General features: G+C 34.2%; 1 protein-coding gene across 1 annotated transcript in view; it reads right to left on the bottom strand.

Annotated features, from left to right (window-relative positions):
• The window catches only part of ATRNL1 (attractin like 1), a 543,008-nt gene that overhangs the window by 306,637 nt on the left and 213,936 nt on the right, over positions 1–22,435 (bottom strand). Inside the window, exons 22-24 of the mRNA XM_075155134.1 lie at positions 3,231–3,325; positions 2,512–2,590; positions 1,129–1,286 (exon numbers count right to left, since the gene is read on the bottom strand). Of these exons, the coding sequence (XP_075011235.1) occupies positions 1,129–1,286; positions 2,512–2,590; positions 3,231–3,325 (332 nt within the window). The remainder of the gene's footprint in view (positions 1–1,128; positions 1,287–2,511; positions 2,591–3,230; positions 3,326–22,435) is intronic.

The raw sequence follows: 22,435 nt of genomic DNA, 5'->3' as shown, positions 1-22,435 counted from the left end.
TAAAAAATACCCCTAATATGAAGAATAAAAGAAAGTAGTTAACCTTTAGGGCTTTTAATATAAAACAGTACATGCATAAATGTTAATAAGTTGCTGTATTGTAATATGTCAAATTCATCCTTTGACACTGTGTTACACATATTTACAGCTAACATTCATGTATGATTAAGAAAAGTCTAGCTTTACTTAACACAACACAGGAATATTTCTCTGCCAGTTTACTTAGAAGATGACTGCTTTAACCCAGGAGGCTCCTCAGCAGATAACTTTATCATATATATATATATGTATGAGACAGGCTCTGTATTTTATAAAAACAGGGTTTTTTTCCCACCAAAATGGAAATCTGTAGAATATTTGTAATTATGGTTAACTGGCAAGTATTTTGAGCTTGTCCGGTTTCCTCAGCAAATCACTAGGAAATATGAAATTTTACTATCATTTTAACAATTTAATTTTTAAGAATTAATTCCGTAAGGGAGCTATAGCCAAAAGCTGGTCATCCACATAAAGAGCTCCTTGACTGGTTCAGGGGACACAGATTTTATAAATGCAGCTATCGTAATGGTAACTATAAATATTGCTGAAATTTCAGTGGAGGGGTGGAGGAGGGGGATAACCAACCATTGTTGCATTGATTTTTTTGAGTTTGCCACTACACAGTATGACTATTCCAGAAAATACTCAGTGAAATTGATTCCAGTGAAGTCAAAGAAGAATATAAATTCTAAGCAAATACACTTAGTGTTAACTGAAGTTTGTAATATTGCAATATCATACAGACATTCAATCTTTAAAAGAATCAGAGGCTAAGAAAGCTAATGATTAATGAAAGATTAAACACAAATGTCTAGGTACATACATACATATTTGTATGTCTTTTTTTATGTATACATCTAAATATATAAGATATATTACAAATAAACATTTATGTTCAATAATTTTAATTTCAGATTTTAAAATCTACAGTCTGAAGTCTGATTCACTACCGAAAGCACGATTCTTATACATAGAAAATACAGCATGCAAATACTACTATTCGTATACTTTCTGTATGAGTGAAAACATGAAATTCAATGTAAAGCTAAGATGTCAACATCTTTATAAGCACAAGAGAGCCATACTAACCTGTATTTTGATTGGCCAGGAGAAATTGCTGACATAGACATAGAAAGTGATGTTTGGGTTGCTCCGAAAGTTAAATTTTTCACAGGAAAAGCTATCCCTGTATTCCTTAATATTAGCCTTAGAAACAACAGGAATCTCTTCTCCAGATATTGTTCCAGCTAAAAAAAAAAATGTATGTAGATATATATATTTATGACAAATATTAGTCATCATTAAAGGTGCCAAAGTAAATTTGCACAAGAAACTTAAATTCTTGAATTACTTTTGGTGTCTTCATTCTATAACTTTAATAAACCTTTATTGTAGCTTACATGGCACATCAAGTACATTTCATATACATACAGAGAATTCACAGAAACTATTACTCTGATTTCAAAAGGTTATGAAAGAATTATAAAATTGATAGACGTTACATGAATTTTAGAAGAAAGTTATTATGGTCAGCTAAACAGATAATATGCTTTCCTCTAGTAATTTAAATTCCGTTTCAACCAAAACTCATAGGTTAATAAAGCTTGAAAGTTAATTTTGTCTGCATCTTACATTATTGCTGCAGAGTTTTAATTGTTCATGAAAGCTTTAATAACATACCTACTAATAAACATGTATCATTTTTTGCTAATATATGTATGACTGTGCTAAGTCAAAATAAAGGAATAAATAGAATTTACTAAGCAAGGTATGTTAAAATACTTCAGAATTACATTGATGAAGAAATTAATGAGTTTGTGTAAGACAAACTCTGAACCTTCTTTAAAAAGATTTTTTTTTTTAATTTTAGTATGATTTCATTTTAAGCATCATGCTTCTCCTTGGATGTGTTTTCAGAAAGTCAATAGAACCAATTCAGAGAAACTGTCTAAATAGAGATTTTCTTCTTTCTTAAAACAAAGAAGTGTAATGGGGCTCAAAGTTGGAGAAAAATAGATAAGCAGCTCCTTTTATCAGCATACACAGAAGAACTTTATTGTTTGATATCAATGTTAAGGTTAATAATTAAATTTTTAGCTTGAGCACTGAAACAAAGAAATAAAATCTCAGTCTTTGCAGTAGTTAAGGAAGCAATTTATCTTAATTAAAATCACAGCATTTCATAACACTGTCATTTTAAAAATTTAAATAGACTACAAGCTTTTCCTACCAAAGTAATTTTAATTGAATAGGAGAGAAAGTTTACATATTAATGAACCTTTGTTCAGATTGCAAATTATCGTCTGAGGTTTAAATAATATAATTAACAATGGCATAACGATAATGGCAAAAGAATACATTTGGTAAAGTTCTATCATCAAAATTAGCAACAAAGAGACAAGCAGGTTAAAATAGCTTAAAGGATCATGAAATCATATGGGAAAAAGACATCATACCAAAATCCACCCTTACCTGTAGAACCAATAGACCATGTAATATTGAGGTTGAAGTTGTTTGATGCATTAATTGATATATCCAAATTTTTATTTGACTGTAAAAAAAAAAAAAATTGAAGTTAACAAAATATATCAGAATGTATTGAATATAACTCTATTGCCCATAAGTGAATATAGCCTTTTCATCATCTTCAATTTTTCATTTTAAAGATAAATAGAAATGGTAATAATTCAGAGCCAAAGGCAATCCTCTCTTTTGCTTCAGTAAGAACAGGGAACAAGTAAAGCATATAACTACATCAGTTATCTTTTCAGACTGTGATAAAAATAACAAAACAACTTTCTTTATAAAACTAAAGAAAAAATACATGGCAAATGGCTACATTTTATTTATAATTCAAAAATTACGTTTCTCATCTGCTAATAAAGATTTCTTAACTGAAGGGTATACTCCTTTAGTTCACCTCAGGAAGACACTAAAACTTGTTATCTATGGGAACAACAATAAAATAAACCAGCTGATAATTTTTTGGAGTATTTGTTGATCTGAAGTACATCTACCATTTAGAAAGTTTTCTCAGTGAATACACTGGAATAATTTTCAGTTTTCAAAAAGATTTGAAATATCTCTAATACCTTATAGGCACTTGGCAAACCTTTAATCATGGTCAAATACAATGGAAATCTTAATCGTGACTCTCCAAATCTTGTCTAAAGTTAATAACATTTTCCTACCTGTTCTGGATTTGCTATAAAGTTTATGGCAGTGTGATGGCGATCATCCTCTTGTAATAAGCTGAAGGTAAACTGGTAATCAATCAAAAGACTGTCTGTAAGCAAAACAGAATGTAAAAATAAAATAGATTCAAGTGTATACCTATTAATAAAATGTTATGCAAGCACCTAAAAATTTACTGTTCACTTTTATTTTAAAAAGCATGGAGTAATCTACAAGTCAGAATTATTCACATGCATTTCACTGTTTAAGTATTTGCACTGTAATGTCTTGAAGCAATAAAAAAAAAAATTAAGTGAAGCAGTAACAAAAAAAAAAACAAAATTAGGAAAAATAACTAAATTAAGAAACATCACGGGGTCAGAGCAACTATTACACATAACCTGAAATAGTCATTCTTTGTTAAGTAATTATTCCAAAATACAGTATCAAGTATTGTTAGAGTGTTATCAGTTCACTAATTTTACTCTGATACGATTATTCAAATATTCTGCATTCTAAAATGCATTTAAATATTTAATTTTACAGTCATACACTTTACTGTGTTATATAAATAGTTTACATAGTTACTATAACACATTTTAGAATTATTAGTTTTAAAGTTTTGGGAAAAAAGTTGCATCTACAGAAAAATTATATAGTATGAAGGCATGATACTAAGTAAATAAGATTGCTAATAATAACATGGCATAGTGGAATTTTGAATAGAAATTATTTGACTACCAAGCACATCCTTTCTAAATTGCCAGAATTCTGAGAGATTTTGTAAGTGGCAAGTGATATAAAGTTTTCATACAAGAGAAACAAGTGACAGTTTAGTATTGACTCAAAAAGATTATATTTCACTTCCAAATAACATTTGTTCTACGCATTTTTCTTCCAACCCATGACACGAATGGAGTCTGCAGGCAGTTCCTATTCCCACCATTTCTGTCACTGCACACTAACAGCAGTCCCCTGATGGCCAGCTACAGTTGGCATAGGTGCAGAAGGGAGAAAGGGCCATCCTCAGATGACCCAAACCATGCTTAACCCTTCCTGGAAGGAGCATAAAATGATGGGGAGAAGTCGGAAGATGTAAGTTTTGAACCAATCCATTGTGTTCCTGAAGTTGGAGGAATGAGATTAACCCTTAGTTGGGTCATAGCACTAGGAATGACTGAAAAGGAACTTTTCTGCAGGCGGTGGTGGGTAGGGGTGGGTGGGGGCTGCATTTGTCAAGGTGAAGCAGGTTTCCAGCACCTCTGTAATGTAAGAAAAAGAGCCAGTCACCAGGGATGATTGTTGCTGCAATTCATAGAGGGTGCCATGTAGAATCCCAGCAGGCAATGTTCAGTGCAGTCAGTCAAGAATCAGCAGAGTCTTCAGATGTAAATTGTGTTAGCAGATTAATAATCCTTGTGCAACAGTCAGTTATGAACCAGAGGTGGGTGTGGTGGATGGATCTTGAATGCTCTGTTACAGGGGCAGATATCTTCAGATCTAACAGAATAAATCTTCTAACTCTTTGACCATTATGGTTCTACAAAGATCAAAAGATCCTGTTTTTTCCTCTGCCACAGGAAATAAGGAGGTGCCTTGTAAGTGTACATGATTCAGATTATTATATTGTGCATGTTAAAATATGGTTACATGCAAGTCATATTTGATGCTACATCCTAGTGAATAACTTTGAAGCCCTATTTTGATCCCTCTCAATGACATTCTGCTAGTCACCAACACCACATGAGCAGTGTGTTACAAATAAAAAATATGTGATCATAAAAACAAAATCAGTAAATACAAAGAGAGTGAAAGATTAAGTCAAAGCAGGAAAAAGCTGTGTCAGCCTTTTGTTGGATTCAATAGTTTGCTTAATGTTGATAATCACCTTTTCTGCAGCAACACATCATCTGAAAAAATATACTCTATTGTATCCCATGGGAAGCCTGACGTAGGAGAAAAGCATCTTACTGCTCAATGAAGCATGAATACAGCCCACTGTATTGTCTTAATAGTTAAAGAAAATATTGGGGTTTGCTTGTGGTTTGTTTTGGTTTTTTTTTACACTGAGCGTGGAAAAAGAATTAGAAAATAAAGGAGTTACATGAAAGGAATTACCATGACCTTCAAAGCTGAAAAGTCCACTTTCTCTATTACTAGCCACCACAGTTGCATTATTCAAATAAGAATAAGTTCATCTAGATGTCTTAGACAATGAGTTTTGATCAGGTATTTGCAAGCTTATGATGGCAAAAGATGAATAAATATGAAATTAAAAGACCCCATTTATTTATTAATACTACTCTACACTTCTCTAGCTATGCAAATCCAATTAATAAAGTCTCATTGACTCTATTAGTAACAGTTTGCCATATCTACATATTTAACAGCAAGATTACCATTGCACCAGAAGATATTTAAAGGTAGCAGGATAGCAAAAGATGGCAAGTAGAGATTGACACCTGTTAAAGGCATTAATAAACGCTTTAATAATCATGAGTAGCAAGGCCAAAAGGCTAGGAATAATGTATAGATATGCTAAATTTCCTGATCTGGTCAACCTGGGGTCCCATGAAATACAAATTATTGCTTTAGCATGAATCTTTGCAAACAGAGTTATTGTAAATATATGGTGGACAAGCACCACAGCATGCACTCCTATGGAAATTCTGGCTATTGCAAAGGCTACAAGATGCAAGAAGCAGTATAGACAGGCCTTCTGAACAAGATAATGTTGATTTGCTCATGTCCTGGTTTTGGCTGGGATAGAGTTAAATTTCTTCCTACTGCTGTGTTTTGGATTTAGTATGAGAAGAATGTTGATAACACACTGATGTTTTCAGTCGTTGCTAAGTATCTTGTCAAGGACAACTACCCTCGAGGAAGCTACCAAGCTAGACTGGGAGGGAGCACAGCCAGGACAGCTAGCCCAGCTGGCCAACAGGGTATTCCATACCATGTGACGTCATGCTCAGTATATGAATGGTAGGCGTGATCCAGGAAGTGCCGATCGGTACTTGGTTATCGGTCAGCGCGGGTGGTGAGCAATTGCATTGTGCATCACTCATTTTGTATATTTATTATTATTATTATTTTCTCTTTTCTGTCCTATTAAACTATCTTTATCTCAACCCACAAGTTTTTTCTCACTCTCACCCTTCCGATTCTCTCCCCGCCCCACCTCGGTGGGGTGGATTGAGCGAGCAGCTGCGTGGTATTTGGCTGCCTGCTGGGTTAAACCACGACAGTTCACAATATAGGGAAAATGACCATTTAAAAATGCTGTAGTCATCTTCTAAGCCCAGATTGTGCCCTCTCAGAGATGCAGAGTATCAGCCAAAGACCAGCAGTGATATATAAAGATCTCATCATAAGGCAAAATTGAGAAAAGACACAAGACCCTTGTCTCCCAATCATATATGAACGAACATATTTTCTGCACACAAGTTTAAAAAATTTCAAAGTCATTTACTCTTAAAACAATATGACTACATTTTTTCTGAGGTTTGTTGTCATTGCTGTTGTTTTGTTTGTTTGTTTGCTTTTTAATTTATGTTTTACTTGCTAAAAGCCAAGAAAATAGGAACTTGTTTTTCAAGGAATGCAGGAAAAGTCCTTACATTGATAAAAGATGTTAAACTATACAGATTTTCATAACTTTACCATCTGTAACAAATCAGAAGAATACCACCACTTTTTTTTTCTTCTGCATGTTTACCTACAATACAGTTGAAACACTAAATCATGAAAAACAGTAACAGTTGATTGTGTATGGCACCTTTATACTCAAAATATCCCAAAGTATTTTATGGAGTTATTAATAGTAATCACTCCGTTAATAGTATCAAAGACAGTTATATATCCCACACAGTAACCATTATCTCCTCTGTAGTACTCAAAGAGTCTTAAACAACACAGCCTGTGTTATTCAAAAGAAGAGAGAGCCAACACATGTAACTTGCCCCAGGATTCTTCAAAGGTGCCAAAGGACCTTTAACTTATGCCAAGCCAGCGCTACAAAATGGGAAGAGAAGATCTTCACCAAAGGAGGACATTTCTTAGCACTAATGGACACAAATTATGAAGGTTTTATTGCAGCGAGACCTGCAGTAGAGAGGGACAAATCATTAAACCTATCTTGGCCACAGAGTGGATGCTGCAGGGCAGAAATAGATGTCTCTTCATAGACGATTCTAATTCAGAGAAGATACCTAAAGTGCATATGACTTGAATGAAGCAGAGGGCACTGCCTAATGTAGTTATATGATTCAACAGTGCAAATGAAGTCGGGTGCAAACGACAGGGCTGACACTAAGCAAACACTCCTTCCCATCTTTCCGAGGACTGCAAAATCATGCTGAAGAAGTTTCACAGCTTGGAAGAAGGTTTATTTTCATCGTGAGGATACTTCTGGTTGGCCAAAACTTTGAGAAAGATTTGCCTGGACCTATACTTAAATCAAACATCCCAAATCTCTGGAAGGCTCTAAAGCTAGATTTTATTAGAATATAAATTAGTAGAAGTAATTTAAGAGGAAATTCAAAGTGAGAGTAGAAATGAAAAGGGATTGTGAAGAAGTCTCTCCTCCATCTACTGCATCCTGCTGCTGCCTGTCTCTCTCCCCTTCCTCCCTCTTTCCATTTGTTTCAGTCTATACATAGGAAAGCCTTCCCCCACATGTATTCAGCAGCTCCCAGGGAAAATATCACCTCCCTCTCCTCCAGAAGGCTTCACCTTCAACAGACTGCAGCAGACAGAACAGCTTTCCTTCCCACTGCCAAGCCCCATCCTGAACATAACCCTAAAACATAATCCATGCCAATAAATCGTAAGTGCACATAAACAAACTAAGCAGTTACACAGTACATCACACCGTATTTCCCAATTCATAGTGCCATTCAGCCGAGACAGCTTAGCCTGGAAATAAATACAAAATTAAGTAAAATTTAGTTGTAAGAGTATGACTTGTTCTGAATAATTAAATGTATAAATAGCCAAATGAGCCAAATGTACAATAGCTAAATATAGATGTAGCTATTTAAAGTACATTCAGTATATCCTGTTGATATATATTGTTGTGTATATTTACAATCAGGAATTTAGAGAAGCCTGAAATTTTACTCCATGTATTTTTGTTTCTACTGTAAACTTTTAACTAACCACCATAAGTATTTTTACCCTTTACATAAACACATGAGACTTTTCAGAAGTGCTTCTGTTTATAAAGACACACACAGAACAGATTGCTTCAATTAGGAAAGAAATTTGTATCACATATAAACAGAAACTAAAAAAATCTCACTGCATTTATATCGTAGCATAGGATGACAAAGATAACAAATATTAAACATAATCATCAAACTGCCATATGAGCAACACCTGATAAAAGCAATCTTATAATTTTCATCTGGCTGACCTATGAAAAAAAGATTTTTAAACTGTTTTCAAAAACTGAAAATAAAATAAACAAATTTAAACAACAACACTTCCATAAGAGGTGGCAATCAAAATATTATCAATGGCCATTAACATCCAAAAATTAAATACACAAACTTATAGAATTATTTTAGTGAATTATAGAAGAAAATTTTTGATTCTCTAGAAATACCATTGATGTACTCTGTGGTTCATTTTGGTGACTTTCATTTTTCTGTAAGAATTTAAAAAATCAAGAATATGAATCCCACCTTTTTTCAAAACATATTTCCTCAATCTAAACTTAATTCTCAACACATTTTAAATTCACAAAGTGTCAATTAGCTATAATGATTTTCCAAAGAAACTAGGTAGTTAACTATCTTGAGCACTGCATAGACTCTTAACTATGGAAAAAATTTTAATGACATTACAGAATGACTGTTGCATTCTTTTATTTTTAAAAAAAGTTAACTGAAAAAGGATTTACCTGAAACATACCATTTTTTTAACAATTCCTTACTTTTCTACATATACCTGACCTTTTGGAAATATGCAGAAGACAGTTTCATCTTAGTTTTGGATTGTTTCAGTAAAATCTTAATACCCAGCGTTTCATTTTTTTTATGCCATCAATATCCTCCATGTTTACATTTTCCCACTTAATATGTTTGAAATAAATTTTTTTTAAAAAAACTGATGTTCAGAGTTTCCCTACACCAATGAGCAAGGGAAAGAGACAGAACCAGTATCACATTACAACAGCAACAATCCCTTCCTACTTTGTGCTAGTACAAATGACTATAAAACATCTAGTGTGTTGTTGGCTCAGATATGCAGCCCAGACCTTCATCTCAAATCTGATATAAGATACAGGTGACTCAAGTGGCAGCCAGAGAGAATTTAAACAGCCACACTCTAGAGTATCTCTAAACTCCCTGAACTTTTATGTCTGAAGTTTCACAGGAAAAGTTCTTGCGGACATAGAAATCTCCTACACAAACTCAGAGCCCACAGCTCAGATCTTAATACTCCACCACACACAGTATTTGGAATCCACAAGCTGGGTATTTTTGAGTCAAAGTTTCTCTAGGAGTCAACCCAGTGCATCCTAAGCAGAGCTACTACAGAGTTCCTCACAAACATTGGCCACCACGTCACTGCGGCATGGCCTCCTCTTCAGAGCTCTCACCAGGAGAAGTTGTAGGCTGCCTTCTTTTGGATAGTATTAAACCCAACTCCTCCTATTTTTGCCTAGCAGGGTGTGTGCCCCTGTTGCCTTCATGTAGTCAAGGGAGACGCAGCAGAAGGATTCACACCAGCAGGGAAAAAAGATTCAATTTGCACACAGAGAGACAGAGACCATAGGAAGTCAAATGACACAGGCACTCAGCAGGGAGAGGGGAGTCCTACAGTGTAATTTCTGTTCCCCGGCATGTTGCTTCATTTTGTATTAAAAATCATTGAATAAAGTAGAAAAAGAACTTTGGGAGATAAGACCACAATACCATCCTGACATCACCAGCGGTCAAATATAACAAGGACTTATGGTTATTGAGGCTTTTCGCATTTCTATTTTGATTTTTTCAAAACCCTTGACTGCTTTCACAGTCAAAAGGAATCATTAAAATCAATTCAAAATGTCAGAAATGAGCGCATGTGAGAACACAACAATAATTAGGTGAAGAAAGCCACTTAATTAAATGAGGAAAATAAATTTCAAAGCAATCGTTTAATCCTAGTATTGCTGTTAATTTTCAAGAAACTGTTCTCTTTCTATAATGAAGGCCCATGAATTTTAATATGGTTAATATGGGAGTTTTATACTTATATCCCACAAAGAACAGACCTATTCCCATACTCAAGCTTTTGTATTAAAAGCAAACTTTGTTTTCTAAAATGCCAAAATGTTCCCAAAAGAACAAAGGCCACACAGAAGTCTTGATTTGAAATTCTACTTCAGTATTTCTGAGTGCCACTACAACTCTCTAAGAATATTTAATTACATTGGTAATTATTTAAAAATATATTTTTTTTTAATTGGATATGTTTAGTATAAATTAGTGATAAAGTTATATACAAAAAGGTATGTTAAAGAGGAATATTCAAGACTGTAAAATGAACCACTGCAATCAAGGGTACCTGTGAATTATTTTTGGGTGAGTGCTCACTTAATGGGCAGCTATTCAACGTTTTGTTCTACATTCAGTACTCAGTGTTGGGCCCATGCCTCATTTACTACATGCTACACAAACCCTTTTCTAAAGATGAAATTAATTTCTAATGTGGCTTTCTATAGCATTCATCACTATCATTTTCTAAGTTCTTCAGAAAAGTTAATGAATTTGTTACAACATTACTGTGAAATGAGCAGGCATTATTAGCCCCATTTTATAGGACAGGAAATGAAACAAAGAGATCAAGGACAAAAACATCCATTAATCTTGAGTAGCCAATCTGAAATACCTAGAGTTTGATTTTTCATAATATTTTGAATTATATAACACTATATGTGATCATTCTTATTTTGCAGCTCCTTCCGTCATTTATTGTAATTCTTTCCACTTTTACAACAAAATAGGAAAGGAACACATATTCATCTTTCCATTACATGATCACTGATTCATCCCCCGCAAAAAAATTCATTCCACACATTGTAGAGGGAAAGTTCTTTGGGAAATAGTATATACCAGTGTTATTAAAAATTGTACAATTGTGCCCTAATAAAGAAGCAAATAAAAAATGATTGTGCCAGTAACCTTAATTCCTCCACTTTCCTGGCACCCGCTGCCTAAATAGCATATTTCAATGAAGGGTTTTTATTAAATAATTTTAAGAATCAGGCTGGAGTAAATTCTAGAGAACTGCTTTACCTTTGAGATGGCTTCTCCCTTTCCCCAAATCTTTCCAGTAGAGCGTTCCAGTTCACTTCTTCTCTCAGCAGAGAGGGAAGAATGAACCTGCGTTCCCAGAAATGGAGCAGGAATGTACATAACTGAACACTTCATGGGTTTTCTACCTTTGGCTACTGGTCATTCTCCCATGGCTCCTGTCACATAGTTTCTTAATACACATGTCTAAAGCTGATCAACATGGCAAAAGATTTTCATATATATACAACATTTCTGAGAAATATGTGCAGCATTTGGCTCCAAAAGTCAAAGTTTAGCAAAAATTCTAAGCCAAAAGTACTGCAATGTATGTCAGAGAGCCATATGAACAGAGCATGCAACCAGACCCACTCACAACATAGTCTTGTTCCCAACTACAACCTAATTATCACATTTTACAAATGTTGGGTGAGGATTACATGATCATTACCTGATCAATTAACAAAGTGGGTTTTTCACTTTTTTTTCCTGATAACTAAAAATAATATTTAAATTATGCTCAAAACTAATGTAATGGACATAAAAATATGTCAGCATGTGCTTACGCAAAGGGAATCCTTATGGCCAACTTGAAATGATGATGGAGGGATAATCACTAAATCTGAAGGAAGAGATGGTACCCTATTAAGAGTACTAGCCATGATACAGAAAATTAAAACATTTAATAGCAAAGGATAGGTAACAAAAAGATGGAAAGCTTCTTCATTCACTAAATAAATGGCTGGCCTTATGTACAACCATGTACGTATTAATAAAAACTTTTAAGACTACAATTAAGAAATTATATTTCAACCATTCACTTCCACCAGTAACATGATTTCTATATCTTCATTACACTAAAAGGCAAACAGACAATTACGTGCCTGAGTTGGTACATTCTCATCATAATTCAGTATTACTTAACTACAATAACTAATTTTGTGAATAGAAACCTCATAAAATAGTGTTGTTCTATTTTTACTTCTTGAAATAACTTTTAAAGTTAGAGTAGGAAGCTCCCTCCCTCATGACTGCAACATCAGACCCATCGCAGTCAGTGTTCCCACATTTTTCTAATTAGAGAACTCTCTGTTCATGCTGATTCTAAAATTCATACTCGCACCTCCTCATTGCACAGGCAGTTTGTCTCTCTCCTGCTCTTTCTAGCGATTGTTCTCTATTTCCAGTAAGAGTTTGCTGAGAACAGTCCTATTCATATTGCTCTCTATCAGCAAAAATGTCACTTTTGAAACCAAGTTCCATTATCAAATGCTATAAATCATATTCATTTGTGACCAAAATAAATTCTGCTTGCATTACATCAAAATTAGGGGGTTACCACCAGACCTATTTTCAGTCAGGATAATTATTTTGAACTTTCAGAGCAGCTGCCTGATTCATTCCCCTGTTGTCTGTATCTAACAGTCATCCACTGCCTCATTTTCATTGTTATATTGAAATATGTTGGTGTCCAACATTACTTGTCCATTGTGACAAAACAAAAAGTCATTTACTGTGAAGTCTTTACTATAAACTAGCAAAACTTGCATTTTTGCTAAATGTAATGAGAGCGGAATGAGCTTCAAAATACTCCTGCACTTACTATTTATCTGCCTTTTTCTATGTAAAGAAAGAGCATGTGAGAATGAATTTCACAGCAATTCAAAGTGTTCAAAAAACATACGGCAATAACAATTCATTGTTTCTTTTACTGTACTTTAAAAAAATGTACTAGGCTAAAAAGCCCACAAAAAGACATAGCAATTAGTGTCATAATCAGCAAATCGGGTAACTAAATTTTATTTTAAACAGAAATCTTTTCTCTTATGAAATTTCCAGCTGCTATTTGGAAAAGTCTAATAAGTTGTCAATTTTGATCCTAAGGGAGGGCCAGATACAGAAAAATCTGACCTGTGTTAAAATTTATTCAGCTAAATGTTACTAATAGCCTAGGCTTACTCTGTATTCACTAAAACTTTCTGAAGATTACTATCTCTTTCTAAGACAGATGCACAGAGGTCAAATGAGCAACCCTTGACTATAGAAAGACCTAGAAGGTTAATTAAGGCTGGACGCTTAAGTTTTAAAAAGCTAGTTAGGTGAGATGCATCTTACTGTAACAGCCATAGAAGTAAATATGTAGGTATGTAAACGCTATGGTAAGCAAGAGAAGACTTGTTGCTGAGATCTAAAACTGAGGAACATATATAATTACCTGGGGTCTTTTAAGAATACAGTCTAAAGATGATGTTCCTAAAGTTTTTAAACCATACACCACAGCCAGATTTCATTTTTTTCATAGATTCTTCACCAAACTCTTAACTGAAAACACTGCAACTGATGGGGTTTCTGTGAACAGCTGCAGACCCTCTACAAGTTCTGCCCAGCACCATGGTCCATAAACAGAGTTTGGAAACCAATGAACTAGAGAATTATGAACAAAATATTAGTAAAAGAACAACAACAAAGAAAAGTGAGTGCATCAATTGGCAGTTATTTAAACATCAATTTTAGAAAAAAGGTCTAGATTTCTCTGGTGATGGAGCATTTCAAAGCTCATGGCACAGGCATTATGATTAGTCAAAAATACAAGTGTTATTACTTGATAGTAAGAACTACTCAGTAAATGAACTTTTGTTTTGTCAAATGGATAGTCTTAATATCTTAATTCTTGTAATATTCTTGAAGTATTAGAAAAGTGGCAGAAAAGTACAAACAAAACCAAGAAAAAAAAAAAGTATCTCATGAAAATTTTATGGAAGAAATTCAAATTCATCTCTACAGGAAATTTTCTTCATAATTAACTAGATGCTTCATCTGCTTTACAACACTCATATTAATATTACACTCTAACATGCAACATCATTTTGCAATATACTAGCATCAATACTCTCTAACCCGATTCTGATTTTTTCTTTAGTTATGTAGTCTATATGCATTGAAGAGATCTCTGATTTGCTTGTTCTGACAACTGAAATGGCACATCTAAGAAAAGAAAGAACAACATTAATTTATTGCTTGAGTTCATATGTTATTGCCAAAGAGGGATGTTTCTTGTCATATAGTTAATGAGATCAGTCAAATTTTAACATTATTTTAAATCTTGCTCTTACAACGTTCAGTTTATTGTATAATCCCTACAAATAAGGTACTTTATTTCCTTTCAGAAATAAAGAAATTTATTTTTATTTCTAAAATGGATCAAAGCCCATAAAATTACACTGGACATGGCAAAAATATAAGTACTATTTTAAAAACTGTTTATGCTTATATATCTGTATATGCTCAAGTTTTCATATAAATTCAGAATATTCAGAAGTTATTCACACAATAACTTCTATGTGGATTATTAGCAGAATTTTTGTCCTGGTTCTCAAATAATTCAACACAGATTTCAGCAATTAAAGAAGCAACTACTGGTTGATCAGGCTTTACAAGGAGACAGAACATGCACTTCGTGAATTGGCTATAAATACACAGATAAGTAGGTGCCCCTGTAATATCTCAACATTTTCAAAATTCGCTTCCTTCTTTTTTCTCATTATTTAGTTGAACTTTGCTTAAGAAACCTTAAATCTACAGTCCAAATGTCAGATCTTACCCCGCGTTTCTTGACTCCACATGATTTGTACAAAATACACAATGTAAATTGAAGTTGAGATGTTTCAACTTTGCTGATATCCTTTGCTGTTTCTCAAACAATTTTAACATGTTAGTTCTGAGAACTAAAATCTCTCACGGCAAATAAATCCAGAGCACTTTCAGCAAAACTGCACTTCATACTGGACAGAAATGATGCATGTCATATACCTCACTGTGCAGTCTCCTCTATTTTAAAGTCAAGAATTGCAACAGATACTTGTATTGTAAAAAGTATATACTAAATCATCATCCTTGCACAATGGACAATAGAACGCTTTTGCATTACAACTTTGAAAAGAAGGTGTAACACAAGCACCTTTTTATTTAAAATACCATCACGTATACTTAAAGTAAAATCTGTTGATTTAAATAATAACATTCTCACTGCTTTTTGCTCATGCTAAGAATTAAGTGCCAATTCATCAAAAAACATTGATGGAATATTAAAATTCCAAACATTTACAAATGAGAAGAAGGAAAAATGGATCCCAAGAGGCTGTTTTTCTCAACCCCAAAGCAGTCACCCACTCTTCAGAGATATATTTTTTGCCTGAGAGAGGGAAGTTGGCCACCACAGCAGGGCTCACTGACTCCTTTCTAAAAGTGACTTGGAATAGTCAATTTCCACCTCAAACAGCTGCGAGAGATGAAAAGAAATATTCTGTTTTCCTAGCACTATTTTTGCTATAAACCAAGAACTAGATTCAGCTGTGCTTTCATTAATTCATGACTTTTTTGGCCATGGAAAGAAAGTACTGTTAGCTGAAATGCGTAAACGGAATAAACCTCTTCCTCATTTATTCTTTTTTTCAGATGATTAGCTTAATACAGAACAATTGATAGACATCACTACTTTTTGATAGATATCAGGCACAAACTTTTTGACACCGCTTTTCTAGGAACTGGATAATCATGTAAAAAGGAACAACAAACTGTAATGAATACTGACAGTCTGTTTGTTCTTGGTATTTGAAAACCACTGGTTGTTCATATTATCTATACCTGACCTTCATAGACCATAGATTGTGGTAGGGAATCCTTGACAATGAACATGAAGATAGTGTCATATTTGCATGATGTAGTTTTACATTATCTTTCCCAGATTAATTTCATTTTTCTCTTTCTACCATTTAGTCTACTGTTCATTCTAATAATGACCTCTCTTCATCTTCTCTTTCATTCCTCACTCATTCCTAGTGCCATGAAAGGCTCTAACACTTTAAAATCTGTCTAGACATGTTTTCAAAAACCTGTACAGAAGTGCTACCTATTTCTACTCAACAAGAGTAGAATTCTAAAATTCTCATTTCATTGACAAGAAAAATGTGAGATTTTTGCCCTTTTAAGATTTTTCTGCCGACATTTTGCATAGCTTGTCATTTTTCCAAAATTATTCTGATGGCTGTGGCATTTCCTTAAGGGGGTAGCACAGTAAAGCATATTTATTTACTCATAACATAAAAAGACAAATCAAATATAGTCTATCCTCATATTCCTTGTCAGTTACATTTTTCAGCTTTCCCTTACTGTCTTGTTTGCTATTGTATCTATTTTGCTAAGTATACTGCTGCTTTTTGACCTCACACAGTTTGCTCTTCCATTTTATGTCAGCATTACCCTTTATATCAAATGACTAGCAAATTACACTTTGCTGTCAATGGATTGTATTTCTGCAACATATTTTAAAACAATATTCACACTTCAAGCTAAGAAAAAGTGACAAGAAATTAATATTAAGGACTCATGGGCTACTTTACAATATGCTGAAATTGAGCCAAGTTAGCCAATCAGAAAGTTGAACTTGACAATGTCCACATTTAACCTAATATAAGACGACTTAAACTTTATATAATCCAAGGTTTTGTTGCCATCTTGAAATAGAAATAACCCTCGATTTATTTAAATGATTCTACAGAGCCCCTCACTCAAATACCCTGCAAGGGCTTCACAACACTAATTCTAAAGTTGAAAATATTACTGACTGCTCTCTTGACTTTTACAAATATGTGTGCTAAGATTAGATGAGTCAGCACACAAGACACCTGAATAGCATACCTCACAATAACTAGACAGTTGCATTAGTTGTTTAGCCTGCAATAATGGAAGAGGCTAAACTATCCTCAAGTGCTTCATATTTGCCAGTGGAGAAAAGTACCCCAGCTGACATGGAATGATGCGCTAGTTTGTCCAAGAACTCCCAAAGGAACCAACACAAACTCTCCCATAAACCATAAGCCACTTACTGATTGAAGTTGGGGGGGGGTGTTTCTCTTCAGTTGGTTCAAGATTTCACTACAGATCTTTCCTTGAAGTCTCACTGATCAAGAATTCTCTCTTTTCCCTGGGAAGTCAGCACAGAAAGCAATGCAACTGTAAAACCATCACAAAGGTTTTCCCTTCACTGTCAGAAGATAAAGTAAAGGGACACTGATGGATCCTTTTCTATTGCGTTTGCTTCTTACAACTCCAGTCTTGGGGAGCTCTAAGGCCTCCCAGGTGTTTGAGGAGTGACAGCTCCTGTCTTTGTGGACATGTTAGGGAAACAAACACATACACAGCACATTGTATACATAACACAAGGATTCAAAAAGTATTCATCCCTATGAAGCCCAGCTCAATATATGGAAAAAATAAAATATTGTATATTTTAGATATTGTATATTGTAGATATTTGTAACTATTGTATATTGTAGATGTTTGTACCCGTTTCCTTCTCATTTAAAAAACTGCTTCACGTATGGGCTAGAGTCCCCTACAAAGCAAAGTATTTCTTCTGAATGAGTTCTCCAAGCCATCAAGTCTCTCTCACTCTTGCCTCATCAAGTTTTTAAAAATGTATAGTTCTATAAATAATCATAATTTATACCATTTAAATTTTATACTAATAGGTATTTTACTGTAATACTACATATTATATTTGCAAGATAAATAATAATATAAAAAATAATTATAGGATCTGTGGAACAGTCTATCAGGTGATGAAGGCCTCTAATTCAGACTTTTATTTGCATACATTATAATGTATATTTATCTATTATTTTCTTCTCCCTAGGAGTTAGAATGCTAGTTTGTCCAGGGTAGTGGCCATCTTCTTTTGACTTAGGGTAGTATATCTAAATGAATAGTCACTAAAAAGACTTTATCTCCTTTGGCAAAAGTTATTAAATAGTATCTGTAAGGGGATGCCAGTCAGTAAATTCACTGATACATCAGCAAAAGCTATCAGAGAAAGCAAATAATCCTCATTTCAAAAATAAAGCCTGGGGTTTTTTTTAAACAAAGAAAATCCCCAATATTTTTTTTTAAAAAAAAGTCAATACATACATGGAAAGATTCTCCAATTCACAGTAAAGTCTGAAAATGATTGGCAGCAAAACTGTTTTTGTAGCCTGCCCAAAAAAGCTGCAAGCCAACCTAGCATTTGGCAAATGAGTACGCAGAACCTGGGGTGAGATCATAATACTTTATTACGAGCTTCAGATTCTTGGTGTGGTTATTGTTTTAATTCTCTGGAAGGCGACAGTTGGTTTGTGTGGTTATTTTAGCTCAAGGCAAAGACTCCGTTTGTCTGTTGCTCTTTATATGTTCTGAGTTGATAGGTTTGTTGAGGCTAATCTTTTCTCAAACCATTCTAGAATTGTCTGATTTAAACTATAATCTGTTCCACTAGATTCTTTAAACACTAAGAAGATTTCTTTTTAAATAGAACTTATTTGTATAAGCCCATATATTCAAAAGACAATGTGAGTCATTATTGTTACTGTATTTATATATAATAAAAATTGTTTCAGTCTGTATCAAAGTCAATCAGTGTTAGATATAATTGGTGGAACTCATTATTTTAAGTCAAGCATGACAGTTTTACAATTACAATATGTATTTAGTTTAAATTAATGCTGTCCCAAAAAGGAAACACAAATTCTACAAATCAGTAGCGAAGCATCTAACTGCTGATATACATCTCACAACTCAACTAAAACAAACACCTTTTCAATAGCTAAAATTTATTGCTTATGCCCTTTAAGTTTCAACATAATTTTTAAATATCTGGAAAATCTCTGCTAACAGTTTTATTAAAAGTGCTACTTGCTATTTATCTTCTAAAATACTCTCCTTGGAATGTTCTTGAGTTTAATTTTTCTCTAAGTATAACAAGTCTGCCACCTAGTGCTTTATGGTCACCTCTAGTACACATTTTATTTCATTTTTTTTAATTTGATTTGATTTTTTTTATTTTATTTTTTAATAAAAGATGTCATGCTCTAAGTCCACGAATGCATATACGTGCATTTTTGCCTACACACAGGTTGCATTACATGTTTCACCAGCTATTAAACCATATGTGCATTTCTTGACTAGCATACAACCATCTTATAACAGTGCTCTTTTGTTGTGAGATCTAATCGGTGCAAGTGGAAAAGGTAAAACCTGTAATTTATTTTATTAAAAAGAAAAGAAAAAATAGATATCATGTCAGTATAGTATGAGAAATATTAGGGAAGCCAATGTTTCTCTGGCCCTGTGCAGCGCTATACACAGTCCCTTATTCGGTGAGGAGTGCCATCGCAGTGTAGTACCCTCAACATTGAAGACAGGCACACCTCGGAATGGGCTCTGAACTAAATCCTGCTGAGATTACCTGCTTGGGATCCAGGAGCAACAACTCTTTGGAAGGGGCAAAATAGTAGTGGCACCCTACATGGAAGACAAATGCTGGGGAGCGATGAGGAAAAGGAAGCATAAACAGATTCCATTCACAAAAAAAATTCCAAGCCGCAGTGCTGGAGCAGCCCAAGAAGCAATTTATGGTAGATCCCAATGTGCCACTCACAAACTGAGAGCAATCAGACCAAAGTGTCAATTCCAGATCCAGCACCCATCAGCCCCTAGAACAATTCCCTTCACAGAGGTTGCTTATGTCTGCTTATGTCCACTCTTCTGTGAAGATGACGACCTAAGTTTTGGCCCCTTCATTCTGCCAGATCCTTGCAAGGCAGCTAGACCACAAGAGAAAATTTGGTATAGTATTTAGAGAGATTTCTTTTAATGGTTTTAATTCTGCCATTTTTATGAAATTAAAACATTTGTAATATAACAACTGTTACTGAAAATTGGCTTATATCAGAACTTTGACTATGAATAATTCCACAAAAAAAAGAAAAGAAATTATATGTTCAAATAATAAGGAAACACCAGGTGGGATGAATTATCAGATCACATCAATAGGTCAGATTAAGCCTAAACTGTATTTTGACATAAATAAGGATGTATTATCTGACCCTTTTGCTCTGAGACAGTATTGAACCAATGTTTCTAAAAAGTCATTAGAGGTACTATGTTGCCATAAATTGTTTACTTTTAACAATCTGTCCTCTATCAAACAATCTTTCTAGTTACTACTACTGCAAACAAACAAAAAGTCAGAAAGGAAAAATACAAATAACACCTCTAACGGAGTATCAGAACCTTTACTCCAAAGCCCAGATATCAAAAAGTAATTAAGACTTCTTTTCTTAATCTTTATCAAGTGAGATGAATTTTAAATAAATGGGATGCAAGAAACAACTGTTTGTTTTTGTTTCAGGCACCATACATATTGCATAACAATATAATTTAAAAGTTTTAAATTATAATAAAAATTTACTATAAGAAATGGTAAGGACTATAGGTAAGGACTAGCACTTTCCTTCACTTTGCCCATTTTGAAGTCCTGGTATGTCAACAGTGATGGGGCTAATGCAGCTCGAGGACTGGACTAGAACCCTTACAAGGTTCTACAGCCAGAAGCAAAATTTCCTTCTTCCTCCCCAGCTCCCTGCACAGATACCAGATATTATCTTGAGAGTTTTCACTGAATGTACATTTCATACTGCCTCACCAATTTTGGACAGGAAAGTATCATTCTTCATCTTTGTGAGTTGCTGACATACTAAGAGAATTGCTTATTGCTATCCTTTCTGTATGTATACCAAGGAAACAAGCAAGAGTGTTATGAGCGATAATGATTTTATAGCTCAGAGTTTAGAATGCCATGGTAAAGCCATAAACCAATTATTCAGGTTGCTGCAAAATATTTAGTAGCTCACATACGATTGCATATTTTTCCTGCAGTATACTTTAAGTAGAAAAAAAACAGCTAATAAAATTTATCCAAAGACAATTAAAAAAAGAATCTATGAATATTATTTTCTTCCTAGTCATTATGTTGGATTTTTTTAGAGATAAACATCTGAGAACTCAGCAATGTTTTCTCTGGCTTTCCATTTCCTCCCTCCATGCCCACAAGGTTGACTAGAAAAGCTCAGTGGTGCCAGTGCTCTGCAGTACACCTGACCCTTAAGGCTTCTGCAGATGGGCCTGCCATCATCCTATTTTGCATGCTTCATCCCAAAAGAACATTTGATATAGTGGCTGATGAGTCACTGTGTGAAGCCATCCACAAATGACTTTTCATAAAATATTGAGGTGAGAGAAAGATTAGAAAGAGCTGTGGAAGGAAACACAATGAACCTATGAAAACAGTTGAAATAAAATATGTACATTCTTTCAGCCTCTTTTATGTACACACATTCATGCTTCCTCTTTTTTAAAGGCTCTAAAACCAACAAATATCTCCATCAGAGGCATATATTCTTGTGAAGATGTGGAATAAATGATCAGTGCATAGGGTTTAATACTACAAAAAGCCATGAATCATTTTCTTCATAAGTGACCCATCCCTCCTGACCTCTATTCATTCCTGGATTCTCTAATCCTTCTCAAAGGTCATGTTCTAATCTCTTACAAACTTAAAAGTGGGCCTGCTCTGCAGCACAGTAAACTCTGCAGGGTTACCCTGGATACATAATGCACTCTTGAATGCAAAAGGCAAGCTTCCACTTCTTTTTGAGTTCACAGGTAGTCACAGACCCATGAAACTGCCTGTCCACTCCAAAGACAAGCACCAGATTAATCAAAATTGTTAATTTATTGCAATTTTATTGCACTGTGACTACATTCTTGCTGTGCATTGCTGAGAAAATCTTCTCAAATGTCTGAAAGTTTCATATGCTACACTGTGCTCCCCTGTAACCTACTACTGCTGCTTATTTTAAAAGGGCAACCAATCTGCAGAATCGAATGGAGAAGCTACTTGTTCCCTCTCTTCATTGCTGATGGTAATACCCAGAAATAATAAAAAATGCTTCTGAAAATTATTATTTTTTAAAGCATAAAAAGGAATAAGAAACTATGGTATGTAAATCCATGTACATTTTTCAACTACATTTTCTTAGCTGGCTACTAGACTGGAATTC

Source organism: Calonectris borealis, chromosome 7, assembly GCF_964195595.1.
Source record: "Calonectris borealis chromosome 7, bCalBor7.hap1.2, whole genome shotgun sequence".
Taxonomy (NCBI): Eukaryota; Metazoa; Chordata; class Aves; order Procellariiformes; family Procellariidae; genus Calonectris; species Calonectris borealis.
The sequence above is the reverse complement of the archived record's forward strand: the minus strand, read 5'-3'. Positions and strand labels throughout refer to the sequence as shown.